General features: G+C 37.5%; 1 protein-coding gene across 1 annotated transcript in view; it reads left to right on the forward strand.

Annotated features, from left to right (window-relative positions):
• Positions 1–19,527, forward strand: part of LOC113662541 (cadherin-18) — an 87,207-nt gene that overhangs the window by 50,076 nt on the left and 17,604 nt on the right. The window contains exons 6-10 of the mRNA XM_027177463.2: positions 403–590; positions 1,694–1,947; positions 6,547–6,683; positions 10,302–10,423; positions 12,922–13,039. Coding sequence (XP_027033264.2) covers positions 403–590; positions 1,694–1,947; positions 6,547–6,683; positions 10,302–10,423; positions 12,922–13,039 — 819 coding nt within the window. The remainder of the gene's footprint in view (positions 1–402; positions 591–1,693; positions 1,948–6,546; positions 6,684–10,301; positions 10,424–12,921; positions 13,040–19,527) is intronic.

The following is a 19,527-nucleotide window of genomic DNA, read 5'->3' on the forward strand; positions in this document are numbered from 1 at the left end:
CCTGCTTTTTTGTCCTTATAGACCAGTTATGTATTAATTCCTGTCTCTTATATGGATTTCATTTTATTACAACATTGCACATTATTTCATCGGCACCCTGAGGTCTCAGCAGCATTCATAAAGCCAAAATTACAGTTATGAGCTATGAATAATACAATAATTTTATATGAATGAAATAACAGTTACTGTACACTAAACCAGGAAAAACATCATCCCACTTCTAAAACAACACAATCAGTGTGCTTGAAATTCTGAAGCACATCTCTATAAAAGGATTTTATCTATTATTATAAATGGTTTTCTTGAATATGCTCTTCAGTGCTAATGATATTTTAAAAAAAAAAATCATGCTGTAGTATTAGAGCGAATGCGTTCATAAGATCCTTTCTTCTGTGTCTGCAGAAAGCTTCCAGGTGTTTGTGCCTGAGTCTGCCCAGGTGGGGAAACCAGTGGGAAAGATCAAAGCAGAAGATGAAGATGTGGGCATCAACGCTGAAATTAAATACAGTATTATTAACCAGGAAGGAGCCAATGTGTTTTCAATAGCTACAGACAAAGACACAAGAGAGGGCATAATTAGTCTAAATAAGGTACCTAGCTATTTTCTACATTGTACAATTTAGCAGAAAATTTAGACAGCATTCAAAACCATCAATACGATAAGTGTTTTTTGCACGGCTGTATCTTCGACTCAGTGCGTTATCAGGTCGTTTTATGTAATATCAATAACTTTTGCAGAGAAAAGATATTTCTTCTTAGATTCTAGTTAGAATGTACATTGTGTTTGTCTCTTGGGTAAAGCAGGGAATAAAGCCTGATATTATAGCACCACTGATGTCTCATGCAATGCGAAGAATCACCTCAAAGGTCAGGGTATCTTGCCTAAGTGCAGAGAATGTGGAGCTCATCCAAAAAGCAATCTCAGTATCTTGGTCTGATTATACCACCAGTCAAAAAAGGTTAGAAGTCATGTTGACAAGACCTCATTCAAAGGACATGCTGACCTCAAGAAGAGCAAGAATCTCAACACATTTGATCATTTGCAGTAGCTCTGCTTTTATGTAATGTAGCTGACCATTGGATAAGATCAGGCTCTTTATTTAAGAACCATTTATTTGTGCAGAAGTCACAATCGGCCTCCTTTTTCAAGCTGGATATGAACAAAGTCATTTGTAAATAATTAATGGTAGCATTTATACGAGATTCTGGTATTAATAAAATCCAATGTGTTTGAAAAATATTCTGTCAGATATAACCTATGAGAACAAAGGTGTTTGTGCACATGTACTTTTTAGAAGACAATAATGGAGATCATCACGGGCATTAGTCACCACGTATTTGCATACAGTTTTTTACATGTTGTCACATTTTTTGCAAGCAAAAATTTGTGGAAAAAAAAATTGAAGCTGTGAAATTTTTGTGAAATTCAAAAAAATTCAAATAAAAAAAAATTAAGAGAGTAATCTAAATAAGAAAATCAATTCTATTGGGACAAGCATAACTTTACTAAAGTGGATCTAGTATTTATGGCACTTCTACAACTAAAATTTATAAAAAATTATTTTAATTTAACTTGTAAGTGGCACTGAAAAGTCTAGCAATAAATGATCAGTGTAATTTATCTGTGATTGACGGTGACTGATGTTTTTGATTAGATAAATAATGAACTAACTTTCCATTTTTGTCTTTTCAGCCACTTAACTATGAAAAAAAGAGACAGTACACTCTGCATATCGCAGCAGAAAACACGCACCTTGACCCTCGCTTCTCCCATCTGGGATCATTTAAGGATAATGCCACTTTCAAGATAACAGTTGGGGATGTGGATGAACCACCTGTTTTTTCAATGGATTACTACATTATGGATGTCTTTGAGAATGCAAAAATTGGCACAGAAGTTGGATCAGTTACAGCACAGGACCCAGACAGCAAGAACAGCCCGATCAGGTAAGAAGGAAAAATGGTTATATAGAGCATGAGCATATGTCCAATTTATTAAAGATGATATTACAAGATTGTGTGCTCATTCTAACCAGTGTAGACAAAGTATTGTCAAAGGGAATATTTAATTAATTTGTGGGAAATGTTATCAGAACTCTGGAAAGTCATTACTCTTGTGGCCTTCTTCTTATGATGAAAACATTTTTTCCTAGCATGGTAACACGGTTGGGAAGTTTAGGGACATTAGAATATGAGCATGAATTACAGAAGAACTTCACTTTAAATAGAGACAAGAATGTATTACACTAGTTTAAACTACCGCATAGAAACACACACACATAAAGGAAAGACACAGATGAAATGAGTTTTGGAGAATGATATAATTCTAGAGTTTATGGCAATGAATGGAATTGGTTTTCTTTATGGAATTCATACTTTTAGCAAATCATCAATATGTTCATTTTGTCTTGAACTGGGTTTTAACCAATTAAAGCTTTTCACTTTCACTGCACCTGCTTAAAGAGACTTGGGAGGTAGCATACTTGCATTGCTTTAGTTTGGTGGGACATGTAATTTAAATCTGGACCAGAGATTGAAGACTAAAAACAAATATTAGTTCCGTGGATAAAGAAACCAAGACAAAAGAATCCAGCTTATAGATCCAGCTCATAGATATGACTGATATATTATGTTATGATGATTAACTTGTCTGGTACTATGGCATGAACATAAAATAATAACATTTTGTTAATCATAATTTTGATATTTAAAGATAAAATTAATTTTGGATATATGTGTTAGTAATATGGATTTCAGTGTATCACAACATGTTTTCAGGGTTATCACCAGGCTAGGCACTGTGACATGTAGTGATTTGGTACATTTGGCTACAAACAGTACGTAGAAACAGACTATATGCAATTTGTAGAAGGTCCTGTGTCCATATAGGGGTTCAAATAGCTTATTCCAGAGGGAGTCTGTTGTGGCTCACTCTCATAGAGCTCCACTTGGAATCACCCCTCTCTGTATTAATTCATTGGGGTTAATTTCATGGTTATGATGTGCCAGTCTTGTGACCAGATGGTACTGGTGATTTGCCTGATTCAACAAACGGAGTGGTTAGTCTGCTATGTCCTGGGGTATGTGGGTACATAGTATGTGTATAACACAAAGAAACAAGCAAAGAAACATGTTCATTGAGCTTGTCCCATTCAGAGGTATAAATAAGGGAGATTCCAGGGATCTCTCAGAATGCAATTCAGGATGTTTGCATGTCTTCCTTTGTTGTGCATCCCAGGGGAGACCTGATACTTCAGGTTGAATTATGAATATGGTGTTGCTTTCCCAAGCCTATGTTTCCTATGGGACAATCGGCTCAATCCACCTCTGCAGATATTCATGCTTAGCTTAAACTTTCTGGTGCCATCTCGTCAGGATCTCTGACTTTATGCCCAAGTGGTTTGTGTGGGTTAAGGGTCTGTCATGGAGTTCTGCTTATTGTCTCTGCACAGCTTTGATTAAACCATCACTTCCTGATTCACTCTGAGACCCAACAACATTATCTTCAATCCACCTACCCATTCTGACAAATTTTATGTTTCTCACCTTCATCGAATCTTCTGGCTTTTTCCAAACAAATTTACCTATCTTCTTTGTTAATGTTTGTGATAGGGTAGTGAAGGAGTGAAGGTTTTGGGAGGAGATGAGGTAAAGTGGCCGGTCTCCAGATATAGACTATTATCTGTCGACTTCAAATCAAAAATAATGGATGCAACCTCCCACATGCTATGCATAAGTAATCATAATATTATGCAAGCTTTAACACCATAATATATTCATGGCAATGTGTTTGCATGGAGGCATCACTCTGCTTTTATTTAACCTCTATCACCTCATCCTTCTTATTTTGTCTCTCTTTAATTTGAAAAAGGTGAAATTTAATGAGAATTTAGTGAGTTGCCATGAATGCCTTTACTACAGTATGTCCTACTCTGACACTACCTTTCTCTGTGTATCTCTAACGTATAGTATGATGGTAATAAATGCAGTCAGAGTTCTCAAAGTCAGTGGATCACCAAAGTTAAATGTTATGAAACTTCCTTTTTTCCCTTCTTCTTTAAATGTGGAATCTGGACAACATCCCTCTTGCACAGCCATTCAGAATTACTTTTATTCACTTCTGTTATGTCCCTCCCAGTGAGATGCAGAAATATACTGTGCCCTATTGCAGATTCCAGTCACATATTGTATGTGAGCTAATATGCATGGGCCATTTGGCAAATTGTCCGGCAAATGGCATAGATACATCAGCAGAGCCCTTAATGGTAGATCTTAATAAGCTTTAATTGCAAGCTATAGCTGTCAGCCACTGTGGCATAATCCTGGTCCCACTAGTCTGCAAGTTCCTGGTTTTACACACTGATTTGTCTACTGACAGTTACATGCTGATCCCTGCCAAGTAGATTAGATCCTCTGACTGATGGTTTGCATTGTTTGGCACCATCAAACAAGCTGCTGGAAACTATTGGTGTGATATCTCAGACCCCCAGGCAACAGCTGAGCAGTGCCAATAATCACCTTTTGCATAGTCAAGTGCCAACCACATTTAGACAAGTGAAAAGCTTTCACCATGTGATGTGCTAACTCGTATGAACACATATGAAGTTTGTACATGTTATAGCCATAACAGCCTTCTGTTATTCTTAAAATGAGCCAAAAATTCTCACCAAAAGTTGTGTGGCACAACATGAGACCTAACGGCACTGTTTGACTCCATCTGGCCTCTTACTGTACGTCTTTCCATTTGCAATTACAGTGGCATCTAATGTGGGTTGTAAATGCTATCAAATATTTTGCCAGCTTGCACTTTATTTAGTTGTGTTTTATTGTGGCACAGTCCAGCAGTCCATCCCCATAAATGTAGTCCTAACTGCATGAATAATGCCATGATTGTTCTTCCAAGACATCCCCTGCATGCCAGCACCTGCCTGGACAAGCCCCATGGGGTTGCTAAGATTTTATTTAATGATGATATTTAAATGAAAACATGATAATACTGAGCATATTGATTTCCAGTGCTAGCTATGTCATATGCGATATACTTAACTCTCTAGACAGAGCCATAATCAGTGGTGATGTCGATGGAGAGCAAGGTGAAAGCTATTCTTGCTCTTGTCAAACTGAATTCTACACATTCACATTCCATAAAAAGAAAATTTGTCAGTCTTGATGGTGGGACAGATTGCCATTTTAGATTTTATTGTCACGAAGGGTTTTGGCATACAGAAATTAGTAACAGTTTGGCCACCTGTTGATTGTTCACCATCATGTCAATAAAACCCTATGACTTACTAGTTGATTAGGTTTATACCACCGCAAAAAATGCAGAAATTGCTCATACAATTTATTAATCGAAAGACTGAAAAGTGGTTAATATTTTAGGTGTACTTCGGTGGCTACATGTAAAACCATGATCCATGGTCTCTTAGAATGTAAAATGACATGTAATCTATGCTTTATATATTGTAAAACACATTCCATATGTCACACATCATACATGTATGTACCACTCTTCTTAACAGCTCTTTGCAACACACAAGACCACTTGAATTTTAAGATTTTTTCACACTTTGCTTGAGCACAAATCTATGCTTATGAGTTCCATGTTTGTAACATGCAATAACAGGCATTTTCAGTATAACTATAATAGCTACACTCTGTACAACTCTGTTACATTTTTAATCCTGTTAGACAATGGATTAAAAAATGTTTCTGGCAGTTAATCTGTTTAACATTGAAGTTATTAACAATATCCAGACTGGAAGGTAATGAAGTGATTACTAATATAGCATGATTACTTACAATTAGGCTAACATTTATAAGTCAACATAAAAATATTGCAAGGAAATAAACATTATATGAAAAATATTTTAGCAGTAAGAGTCTCTCTCTCTCTCTCTCTCTCTCTCTCTCTCTCTCTCTCTCTCTCTCTCTCTCTCTCTCTTTCTTTCTGTCAAAAAATAGTATCAGGATTTACAAATTGGCCATATGTTTTGTGGTCACTTTGGTATGCATATGTAATTTGTAAGAAAAGTGCCAAGCATAAACTATTGCAATATTGGAAGCAGGTAAAATACTGATCAGAGCTAATGATAATGATATTTGACATCTCACAATTACAAGTTACTAAACAATACTGCCAGCTTTGCTAAATGCTTTACAAAACCAATAACAAGTATATTGTGTTTTACAGTCTTTTGCATCCCTGTGAAATATCAGTTGTAGTGTTTGTAATTCAACAGAAATAAAAGTTCAATGAGGTCTATTCAGTACTGACTCAAATAATCACATATGTTTAGAGCTGAAAGTCATTGTGATGAAGACTGCAAACAGATTTTTGATTAATTAGGTCATGAAACCTCCACCACTTGTATGGAATGGCAATTGGTCAGACATTCATTCATTTGGCCGGTAAACATGTCCGTGTATTGCTTATATTCAAGGATTACTGTACATCACGATTTCTGCTTTACAGATAATGGTGTGGACTACAACAGGGGCACTGCAGCAATGTTCATTTTCTTTCTCTCTTGACTCCATATATAGGTATTCCATAGAGCAAAGTGAAGGGAGTAAAGGATATTTTGATATTGAACCTATCAGTGGAATCATTAGAACCACTCACCTCCTGGACAGAGAGGATGTAGCCTGGCACAACATCACTGTCATGGCAAAAGAGGATGGTGGGTACCACATTTGATTCTGATTGGACAGTTTGCTTACAGGTAGGAATATTAGCTTTAAAAAATGGAAAATACACTTAGCATTGCATTCTCTATATTTATGCTCCAACTACCTCAAGTGACTCATTTTATTGCTGCATTTGATTAAAGCATATACCCTGCCATGATTATGATGACTAAGAAAAAACAAAGAAAACTCAGTCAAGGTCTTTTCAAGCATATGACAATATGACCATCGTCAGTAAAAACACATTTCCTGACCATACAGTTTTCTGAAAAATAAATACTTCTAAATAAATATTAACTGTCTAGCACATTCTCAACAACATGTTTTCATTGAGGCATCCATGTTTTTTGCTTTGTACCATGAACACGCACAATTTAGACTTTGCAGCTGAATGTAGTCGAATGCAATATGTTTTCACTCTCCCAGTGGGCTACTTCTAGGAATTGGTAGTTAATGTACTGTTTTTTGATTGTTTTATTATGACATGCAGAAATGGATTTCACTAAAACTCACACAGGCTTTTATAATAAACGTTTGCGAAAACTTAGGCTTAGTAGAAATTACACTGATTATGAAACTCTGATCTTAATCTAGTTTTATAATGTCAAGTTTAAGACTAAAAAGTAGCATGAACGCTGTATGATTGTGTGTGTGTGTGTGTGTGTGTGTGTGTGTGTGTGTGTGTGTGTGTGTGTGTGTGTGTGTGTGTGTGTGTGTGTGTGTGCGCGCGCGCGCAGACATTCAGACATATCTGTATTTGCATTACACAAGGTACCGACATAAAATCAACATCATTTTTAGGTCAATTCCCAAACAGACGATACAAATCACTGGCTGCTCTCACGGCTAATATGAGTCGATCTACACCGCTCTTTGGCTGTAGATCTAATCTAAGCAATTACCTTTTTCCCCAGCCTTCACCCAGTATTAATGATTCACTAATAGCAAAGTGTAATCGCTGGTAATGATATTCTGGTGCTGTCAGGCATTGAAAAAGCACTAGTACAAAATTGCTGTGGCTAGAATGGGAAATTTGAGGTGAACATGTTCATTATGTCTGCAGGCAGACACTGTCCACACTGGGTGGGTGATAAAGTGACCAAGCAAAACAATGCTTGTATCTTCATTCGGCACAGTGTCATTAGTTGCTATGGGAATTGTCTACCACTCACATGGATGTAAATTTCATTTAAAACTGTTTCTGGCCTTGAGCTAGACTGTTCTCCATATCTACTGATTCAAAATCTAATTGGAATTTAATTATTTTATAATTTATTACAATTAATTATAATTAGAATATCTGCTATCAAAAAAACATATTATTGATAATCAAATAAAGATTATCTATGTTTGGCCTTCAGTAAATCTGCACATTTTTATCAACTATGATTCTTTTATCATCAAAGTTATTAGCATCTAGTTTGTCATATTTTGTTATATATATACTGAAGCTCTTTTTTTCCGACATGAAATATATGAATTAATAGTAGGAGAATTATATTTGAAGGACTGTTTATACGCCTTATTAATAGAGGTTGATCAGGTACCCCTCACTATTTCAGTGTTTTATTCAGTAGATCATCAAAAAATGGCACTGTAGAACAGCATGTTGCCATACATACAAAACAACTGTCTAATATCATCTTGAATTACAACAGAATCTATGGTGTAAGATATTTTCTTCTCATAGAATTGATCAGACATTTTAGATAGCTCATTGTCAGGGCCTTTAAGATCAGTGCAAATATGTTTGATTGACCAGTTTACATGGCCACGACTTTTTTAAATAACAGCATGACTATGCTATGTTTATGCTATGATTATGCTCTAACAGCATGATTATGCTATGTCTGCAGGCTGTCTAATGTCGAGTAGGAACATGCATCATATGAATGTCAAGGATGCTCAGAGGCAACCGATTCAAGTGCAGACTTTTCATGTGCAAAATGTAAAAATAGCAACAAACAGTGGGTAAAAAAACAAAATGGCAAAGCATTAAATGAGAAAGGCCAAAGAAGGCATAGCAACAACTTGACATCAAAAGTACCTTTAAAAGCAGATACACTGAAACTAGAACTTGAACTGTGAAACAGGAATGTGGGGTTATTTAGACAAATGACAAGGAAATGTAGAAGGGCTGATGGGTAATGTAGCTGAAGCACCAATTCATCATAACCAGGACAATGAAAATACTGAATGTCAGTTTAGATCTCTGTAAATTGTTGAATGAAATCAGCCTTATCTCTCAAATAGATGGAAAGAGGTTCATAAAAATATCCACAAAATGTGAAATAGGCTATGTGAGCCTGAAGCAAAGGGGAAAGCCCAGCAAGATCTTCCATAGATTTATGTCTTACCAAAGGGCACTCTTTTATCAAATATTTCATGTGCCCTCCTTCATGACTTCTACGAAAATGTATCAATCTCACCTTTAAATAAAGCAAGTGTATTGCTTTCCAGTTTAGAAGAGCACATTACAGTAGGGAGCTGCTGTATGATCCCAAATGAATAATTCACCTCATCCAATAACGCACCACTTATCAGTGAGGTTCCAGGCTGCCTGCTACTTCACAGTTTCTTAGATAGTGTGCGCTAGAAAGTATGTTTAGAGTAAAAGGCACTTTGAAACTCTATACTACATAGTATGCACAGATAAACTGGTATTTTGTTCAGTATTTGGACTCTCTAAGATTGGACAAGCTATCTTCAACACCAAGAGCACCACCACTGGCATTAAGCACATAATTATTAGCATTGTTTTTACTAAACAGATGAGCAGTTGAACATTCGTGTTCATTCATTCACCTTTTAGTAACCACTTACGATTTAGGATTTTTGCAGATTCATAGGTCTCAGGAACACTAAGTGTGAGGAGGGAATCCAATCTTGATGAGGCTCCAGTCTATCACAAGCACACACTATCACACACACACACACACACACACACACACACACACACACACACACACACACACACACACACAGATATTCACACCTAGAAGCAATTCCAGCATAGCCAATTCATCTACCAACATGCGATTGGGAGGTCAGAGGAAGACAGAGGATCAGTAGCAGGCAGGGTAGCAGGGAGTTATGAGTTAGCAGTGGGAAGCACACTTGATTACCATTGGTGCAAAATACAAGTCTTTCTATTCATCATGATCCCATGATCTTTCCTAGCTGCTATATTTAACATACTGTACTGAGTTCAGACATGCATCGACATTAATATGTACATCAGTAGCTTCAGTCACGGTGTGTGTGTGTGTGTGTGTGTGTGTGTGTGTGTGTGTGTGTGTGTGTGTGTGTGTGTGTGTGTGTGTGTGTGTGTGTGTGTGCATGTGTGTGTTTTGTTCCAGCAAAGGAGATTTGCATAATACCTTGCCGAATATTTTAACAGGCTAACATATTATTCATTCCTTGCTTTTTCTTGTCACTGGTGATTGAACCTTAAAAATAAAAAGACATGATTTTATTGCAGACTTTCATTTACCATTCACAAAAAGCTCCACTTGCACAGCTTGTATATATAGTCTTTGACAAATGTAGCTTGTGTTACCAAGTTTTTTTAATTTATCTGTTCTTTAATTAATTTTTTCATACATTTGCAGATAACCCAAGTCTTTTGAGTCATGTCCCCGTCACAATTCAGGTACTAGATGTAAATGACAACGTGCCAGAAATCAACACAGATGACGAAATCCTCATTTGTGAAAGCATAAGAGCAGGACAGGTAAGTCTCACGAAGGCTTTCTCTATATTTCTTGTACACCCTATGAAAGGTTTGATACAGAGTTTATATGCTAACAAAAAGCACAGAGAAAAGATAGGGAAGGAGAAAAAGAGATGGAGAGAGGCAGAGAAAGATTGAAGCCACGCTAATCGTCATTCATTCAGAGTAAGGATCTGTGCAGTCAAGCATGACTGCTTTAGCTCCATGCACATGGCAGATTTTTTTTTTTGTGTTTTAGAGCACTGCAGATATACAAGACCAGCAAAGATTGAAGGCAGGAACAAAGTGAGGAGTAAAGGAGAGTGATTTAATGAGGGACACAAGCTTGGAAAAGGAAAAAGATTAATGAAAAGGAGAAAATGAAAGAATCAGGCTGGAAGCGATAAAGCGAGAGTATATGGGATGAAGAATGAAAGAGAAAAGGAATGGATGGAAAAAAAAATGGATGGGGTGAAATGGATTTTTACTATTCATAATTGCAACACTATGTTAAAATCTAGTGAATCCTGCATATAATGCCAACAAGCCAAAAAATCACACTGTGTCTGCTCTACACATACAGTAATAGATTAACCATGACCTCATCCATTGGTGTCATGTTTAAATGTTTCTTTCTATTAAACAAATACAGCTGAGTGGCTTTAAATAAGTTGTGCCCTTGTACATGAATAATGTTCAACATAAATCACTGACCAGCAGCACAAGATACATTGTGGTATAGGCTAGATAAGGATGTCCAGTCTTATACACAGAAGCCAAGTGTGGGTGCAGCTTTTCATTCCAATCAAGCAGCCAAACTTGATTCCACCTGTTTATTCAGTTGCTCTTGGCTTTCAGTTCTTTTTCAGAAGACACAGATGTGGCTTCTGCTTGGGTGGAATGAAAACCTGAGCGCACAACTCAGTCCTTTCCGGATAGGATTGGACACCCCTGGGAGAGACAAAGAAAATATTAAGAATATAGGGTAATATTACAATCTACCTCTCCAAAGAAGCAGAACAGAAGTTTTATGATTGAAAAGCTTCTATTGGAGCTAGTGGCATGAACTTTCATGCGGCAAAAAAAAAGCTCATGGAGGCAGTCAAAACATGAAAACATGATAAAATAGCAACAATAATCACAGATCAGTGGTGTAGTGGGTATCATTGCTGCCTCTTAGCTCAAAGATCACAGGTTTGATTCTGATCCTGATGACTGTCTGTGCCACGTTTAAACATGTTTGTATGGATTTCCTCCTGGTTCTCTGGTTAAATTCACCTGTCTAAAACAATGCATGTAAGCATGTAAGCAGATTAGCACCACAAATTGCCCTAATTGTAAACGTGTTGGATTGATGTCCCTGCTGGCTGAAATCTGTCATACCCAAGGCTCCAGATTCACTGCCACCCAGGATAAAGGTGTTGCTGAAGATGAATGAATTGTATAATTACATAATTATAAATTATAGTATTCTTAAAAAAAATTGCTAATGTTTTTGCTTTTAAGGCTTTTTTGGAATCCTTTTGAATTACTGTGACACTTTATTAATTAAATCATGTATTTTTTTTATCTCTGGCTCTTAAGCAGCACATTTAAACTACTTCTAATATTTGTATGAATACTCATGACTTTGTCATAACACCTTAATAACATGAAATGTATAGTAGTTCTATAAACACCCTGTAAAGTCTTACTTTTTTCCTACTATACCTGTAGATTCTGTTATGCCTACGTTTTTTTGTTTTTTTAGATAGACAACTGTCACTAGTCACTTGTGTAACATTAGTATATGGCTCTGGATGGGTGCCAGCACAACACAGTGCTCAATTGCACATGTACTCACACACATATTTACACACTACAGCCAATTAGAGATGATAATCAGCATCAGCAAAGACAGCTTTGGAAAGGAAGCCAGAAAATCCCTGATGCACAGGGGAGCACATGCAAACCCCGTGCACACAAGGAGAAAGTGGGAATCGAAACCCTGGTACTGGAACTTTTACAATTATCTCTACTCACAAAAACAAAACTGCTAATTAAACTACACAACAGCAAAACAGCTGAAGCTGATCGTTTCCGATGTCCTTCAGCAGTGTTTATTAATATTTATTGAAAGCGTTGCTCTTATTCAGGACCGTGAAAGCTAAAATTATTGTGAATATCTCTGTAGAATCACTATAATTTCTGTCTGATGAAAACAAGAAATGAAGTGGAGGAAGGATGTTCCCTCATGAACCAGATGTCCTGAAACAACTGTTGGGACTGATAAGCATGGCCTAATTAGCATATTCTAGTTAAAGAGACTTTTTAAGACAAGAATTATTTAGGCCAAATGTAAATTGAATTCATTGTGTGGTGGATTTCAGGGTGACTTTTGGTGAATGAGTCTAATTGACATAATTTTTCCCCCCTTTACAAACCTTTAGAGCTAGCAAGTGTCTGATTATCAGATTGAGATATGTGTTTAATAATGGGGACTCAACAGGATTTTTTTTTTACCTTTTTGTTGATGACAGATCATCCAGACGATCAGTGCTGTGGATAAGGATGACTTTGCAAATGGACCGAGATTTTATTTCTCTTTCCCTGGAGGAATTCCAACTAATCCCAACTTTACCTTAAAGGACAATGAAGGTATGCAATTTAATACATTTGTGTGTGTGTGTGTGTGTGTGTGTGTGTGTGTGTGTGTGTGTGTGTGTGTGTGTGTGTGTGTGTGTGTGTTCTCACATTTCTTACTTTGTTGGGTCCGGTCACCGGGAGCACACCAACGGTGTGGGGCCCAACTACGTTGTGGGGTCCAAAATGCCGGACCCCACAACGTTTTTTCATTTTAACATGCTCAGGATACTCCCCTGATATGCCTAATGTGTTTTTTTTACTTGGCCCACAACGTAGCAAAAACTGGGTACGAGTGTGTGGGCCCTCGGTTCTCGAGCGCCCCCTAGGTAGATTTGGACCTGTCCGATGGTCCCGGAATGTGTGTGAGCTCACACACACTCTTGTAATTTAAATAAAGTTTTATTGAATAATACGATGTCAGGTGGTTATTACGAGATTTGCTGCTGTGAGAGAAAGGAATTATGGATCTTCATCACGAGGTTTCACAGACAAAGGACCTGCTGTTATGAGTAAGAGGTGAGTTAAATTTAAGATTGTTCATCTTTTATTATTAGGTTCCCAGTTACATGTAGCTATACTACAGTAATATACAAGGGGAAAGTATACATACTTATCACACGACTCTTATATTGGGTACGCACTACACCGAGCCCCGATGTGAGATTAGCTGTAGCGCTAGCGTTAGCTACAAACACGGCTAGCGCTAGCGTTAGCTACAGACACGGCTAGCGCTAGCGTTAGCTACAGACACGGCTAGCGCTAGCGTTAGTAACCAACACGGATAGCGCTAGCATTAGTAACCAATACGGCTAGCGTTAGCGTTAGTAACCAATACGGCTAGCGCTAGCGTTAGCTACAAACACGGCTAGCGCTAGCATTAGTAACCAATACGGCTAGCGCTAGCGTTAGCTACAAACACGGCTAGCGCTAGCGTTAGTAACCAACCCGGATAGCGCTAGCGTTAGCTACAAACACGGCTAGCGCTAGCGTTAGTAACCAACCCGGATAGCGCTAGCATTAGTAACCAATACGGCTAGCGTTAGCTACAAACACGGCTAGAGCTAGCGTTAGCTACATCACGGCTAGCGGATGCTAACCAGCGCTAGCTGTGTTTTTACTAATAAAGCGAATAGCGTGTACATTTATTCATTAATATTTAGTTATTTAAACTTATTCATTTATATATCAAACTGCGTAATTATCAAATAATAGCCCAATTAATTCTGAATGAACCCCAATGTAACTCAGGTCCTTTTAATGTTTAAATGGCTTGGGCCCCATATGGTGCTTTTGTCTGTCCATCATTAACACTTTTAGACACAGAGTTGTTTACAGGAGCTTACAGTTGAGTAACTCTTTCATTTAATCACATATTAAACTGCATTCTGGTGTTATTCCCCTTCTAAACTGGATCAACAAGACCAGTATGTTTGTAAAGATGCAGTTATAAAAACATAAAGGACCATTTGTCTAAAACAGCAGACATAGAAACAACAGGAAAGGTACAATTAATATATGACATTAGCTCTGTTATAAATCCCCCTTCATGGGCATTATCAGGGTTTACAGTGGCAGTTGACAGGTGGAGGAATGTTTGTTGTAACATTGCAGTGTCTATTATAATTTCTAATAGTATCATTTCTTCATTATGGTTTGTCTTTGCTTTTATGGCTAATGTCAGTTGTGCTGTGACTTGGGAAATTAAATAATGCCATCAGTCCTGTTATTTTTTTAATTACAAACACTATCTTAAGTTAAAATCACAGCACACCTGACTTTACTGCCTTTTGTTTACAAGGTTTGACTGTTATATGAATTATAGTTTTTTTAGGAGGCATTTTTTTCATGCTGGCTACTTGTGTAACAATTTGAAAATATTTTTATAGACCCATAATGTTCAAAAAGAAGATCAGAACACGGCAACATCATACATACTGTCAAACAAAAATGGTGGTAAGCAAAATTCTTTTTTTTATTTAATATGCTTCAGTTTTCAGCATCAAAACCTGTCTTACTACATGCATAATTGTACACATTCTCAGCTGAGGTTGGTTTAAGACAAGTATCTAAAATGAGATTGCTTGCAGTCCCCTACATGTTATTGTGAGACCTGTTGTAACTTCTATAAAAGCCCCTGACAGGCCTCTGTTATATGCTGCATCTGTTATATGCTGCTGTAGAAATGATTTTGCATGAGGTTACTGTTGGAACTTCAGTGTATCTCCACATTCATGATAACTAAGAAGGAATTACATGCTCATAGTATTGTTCTGTCTTTCAGGTGACTAATAAGCAGCCTTCTCCTGTGGCAGCAGACTCCAAGATGGTCTCTGATCTGAGTACCCTACAAAAATCCCAGTGGGAGGATGCTAACACACAGGTAATGGAACAATGTGTAGGCTGTCTTTACTATTCATGTTGAATTGTACCCTATGTAGTTCCACAACCAAGACAGGCAGTTGCTCATATTGGTATTTTGACTTCACTTTACAGAGTAGGTCATTGGGTATTGGACTTATTCTGACAAACACCCTTTCAGATGTCTCTAGTCAGACTTACACACGTACGTTTCTAGTGTTGCCCTTGTGGGGCCCGCCTGAACAGATTTGTAGGTTTTGTTGTTCGACTTATCTTCACACACACACTCTTTTGTTTCTAGTCTTGTCCTTATGGGGCCCTTCCGATTGGACCTCACTTTAAGTGATTGTATTTCATTTGGACAACAATTTTCAGCATCAAAACCTGTCTTACTACATGCATAATTGTACACATTCTCATCTGAGGTTGGTTTAAGACAAGTATCTAAAATGAGATTGCTTGCAGTCCCCTACATGTTATTGTGAGACCTGTTGTAACTTCAATAAAAGCCCCTGACAGGCCTCTGTTATATGCCGCTATATGCTGCCTCTGTTATATACTGCTGTAGAAATGATTTTGCATGAGGTTTCTGTTGGAACTTCAGTGTATCTCCACATTCATGATAACTAAGAATGAATTACATGCTCATAGTATTGTTCTGTCTTTCAGGTGACTAATAAGCAGCCTTCTCCTGTGGCAGCAGACTCCAAGATGGTCTCTGATCTGAGTACCCTACAAAAATCCCAGGGGGAGGATGCTAACACACAGGTAATGGAACAATGTGTAAGCTGTCTTTACTATTCATGTTGAATTGTACCCTATGTAGTTCCACAACCAAGACAGGCAGTTGCTCATATTGGTATTCAGATGTCTCTAGTCAGACTTACACACGTACGTTTCTAGTGTTGCCCTTGTGGGGCCCGCCTGAACAGATTTGTAGGTTTTGTTGTTCGACTTATCTTCACACACACACTCTTGTTTCTAGTCTTGTCCTTATGGGGCCCTTCCGTTTGGACCTTACTTTAAGTGATTGTATTTCATTTAGGCAACAGTCTTCAGCATCAAAACCTGTCTTACTACATGCATAATTGTACACATTCTCATCTGAGGTTGGTTTAAGACAAGTATCTAAAATGAGATTGCTTTCAATCCCCTACATGTTATTGTGAGACCTGTTGTAACTTCTATAAAAGTCCATTAAAGGCACTGGGCTCTGTTATATACTGCTGTAGAAATGATTTTGCACGACTATATTGTTGAAACTTCAGTGTATCTCCATATTCATGATGACTAAGAATGAATTACATGCTCATAGTATTGTTCTGTCTTTCAGGTGACTAATAAGCAGCCTTCTCCTGTGGCAGCAGACTCCAAGATGGTCTCTGATCTGAGTTCCCAACAAAAATCCCAGGGGGAGGATGCTAACACACAGGTAATGGAACAATGTGTAAGCTGTCTTTACTATTCATGTTGAATTGTACCCTATGTAGTTCCACAACCAAGACAGGCAGTTGCTCATATTGGTATTCAGATGTCTCTAGTCAGACTTACACACGTACGTTTCTAGTGTTGCCCTTGTGGGGCCCGCCTGAACAGATTTGTAGGTTTTGTTGTTCGACTTATCTTCACACACACACTCTTGTTTCTAGTCTTGTCCTTATGGGGCCCTTCCGTTTGGACCTTACTTTAAGTGATTGTATTTCATTTAGGCAACAGTCTTCAGCATCAAAACCTGTCTTACTACATGCATAATTGTACACATTCTCATCTGAGGTTGGTTTAAGACAAGTATCTAAAATGAGATTGCTTTCAATCCCCTACATGTTATTGTGAGACCTGTTGTAACTTCTATAAAAGTCCATTAAAGGCACTGGGCTCTGTTATATACTGCTGTAGAAATGATTTTGCACGACTATATTGTTGAAACTTCAGTGTATCTCCATATTCATGATGACTAAGAATGAATTACATGCTCATAGTATTGTTCTGTCTTTCAGGTGACTAATAAGCAGCCTTCTCCTGTGGCAGCAGACTCCAAGATGGTCTCTGATCTGAGTACCCTACAAAAATCCCAGTGGGAGGATGCTAACACACAGGTAATGGAACAATGTGTAGGCTGTCTTTACTATTCATGTTGAATTGTACCCTATGTAGTTCCACAACCAAGACAGGCAGTTGCTCATATTGGTATTTTGACTTCACTTTACAGAGTAGGTCATTGGGTATTGGACCTATTCTGACAAACACCCTTTCAGATGTCTCTAGTCAGACTTACACACGTACGTTTCTAGTGTTGCCCTTGTGGGGCCCGCCTGAACAGATTTGTAGGTTTTGTTGTTCGACTTATATTCACACACACACACACACTCTTGTTCCTAGTCTTGTCCTTATGGGGCCCTTCCGATTGGACCTCACTTTAAGTGATTGTAGTTCATTTGGACAACAATTTTCAGCATCAAAACCTGTCTTACTACATGCATAATTGTACACATTCTCATCTGAGGTTGGTTTAAGACAAGTATCTAAAATAAGATTGCTTGCAGTCACCTACATGTTATTGTGAGACCTGTTGTAACTTCTATAAAAGCCCCTGACAGGCCTCTGTTATATGCCGCTATATGCTGCCTCTGTTATATGGTGCTGTAGAAATGATTTTGCATGAGGTTACTGTTGGAACATCACTCACACAACAGGCTCCATTCAATTTATATGTGAATTTTTAACTTGAAAAAAACTTATCTTCCAATTAAAACATGAAAAATATGTTCAATAAATTTCGCTGTCTTGTGTAGCAATGTACGTAGAATCTACTCCAAATTTTGTGTTTCTAACTGTCGCAGCACAAAATCTGTGGAGATTTACCTTCAACAGCTATTTTTAGTAGTTGGTCAAGAATGGGCTAACTTTTTTTTTCTTTCTACCTAGGTAAACAAGCTGTTACAAAAAGAATCTGGGCACCAGAAGAATGTTCTGCAGTAGAAAGGCATTTGAGAAGGTTCTTAGTGATGAATGAAGTACCAGGTAAGGAAGACTGTCAGCAGTGCATTGCTGCAGAACCTGAAGCCCTTGGAAGCAGAGAGTGGAAAGTGGTAAAATATCTCGTTAAATACCGCATTGCTTCCCACAGGAGAAAATTACAATGAAAGATTGTAAGATTTGTCTAAACACTTTAATGTGTGTAATGTTAATGGTGTTTATTATTCTGTATTAGTGTTTTTGTAGATTCTCATTGTTATGGAAGCTGTATGATCTTTCTTCTCCTGAAAGCTGTGTATAACAATGGGTACACACAATGTTCTGGACCTGAATTTATGTGATCCTTACATTTATTATTTGTTCGGGTCCTGTGATCAGGATCACACCAGTGAAAGCTCATAGGTTTTGACAAAGCACACTGTGATTGGTGTTTTTCTATTATTTTGTATAGTTTTCACAGGGTTGATCTGAAAGATGTATATTTTATTTACTTTTTTTTGTACTGAAACTGCCTGCACACTATGTTCTAATTTATGTGGAACTGCCTTTTTTCAAATATAAATACATGCTTCTTGAGGACAAAACCTGTTGTTAAGAGACTATTTTATGCCATGTTCGATGTAAAATATTACTTTTTGTTAGCCTGGCAAAGCCTGATTTTAACGCAGTATGGTGTTTGAGAGGTTTGATTTGGAAATTCACCATGAATTTGGACCAGGGTCATTATCATCGTGTTCATACCCTGTCTAGTTATTGATGACAATCAGGTATGTCGGTTGGTGCAAAATAAATGGATATGGGATGTAGAGGATGTAAATTAGAGTAAAATCCCTGATGCAGTCCTGGATTTAATCAAGTTCAAACCAAGAAACTCTTAATATCTCTAGATAATTTTTTTGGTCCCTGCTAAGCTATAAAAACTTGAAATATGTGAGTGTGTGAAACTGGACCTCACAAGGGTACCCCGCTAGAAACTGGGCCTCACAAGGGGCCAAAATCCTTTTTGAAAAAGTTTAGTATTTTAATAAATTGAAGTGATAGTTATGATTAGGATTTTTTTTTGGTCATGCCTGATTTTTTACAGAGTTGTAGAAGCATTGGAAAGGGTGGACCCCATAAGGGTACAAAAATGAGGTGGACCCCAGAATGTGAGAAATGTGAGAATG

This window comes from Tachysurus fulvidraco, chromosome 8, assembly GCF_022655615.1.
Source record: "Tachysurus fulvidraco isolate hzauxx_2018 chromosome 8, HZAU_PFXX_2.0, whole genome shotgun sequence".
In the NCBI taxonomy this organism is placed as follows: domain Eukaryota; kingdom Metazoa; phylum Chordata; class Actinopteri; order Siluriformes; family Bagridae; genus Tachysurus; species Tachysurus fulvidraco.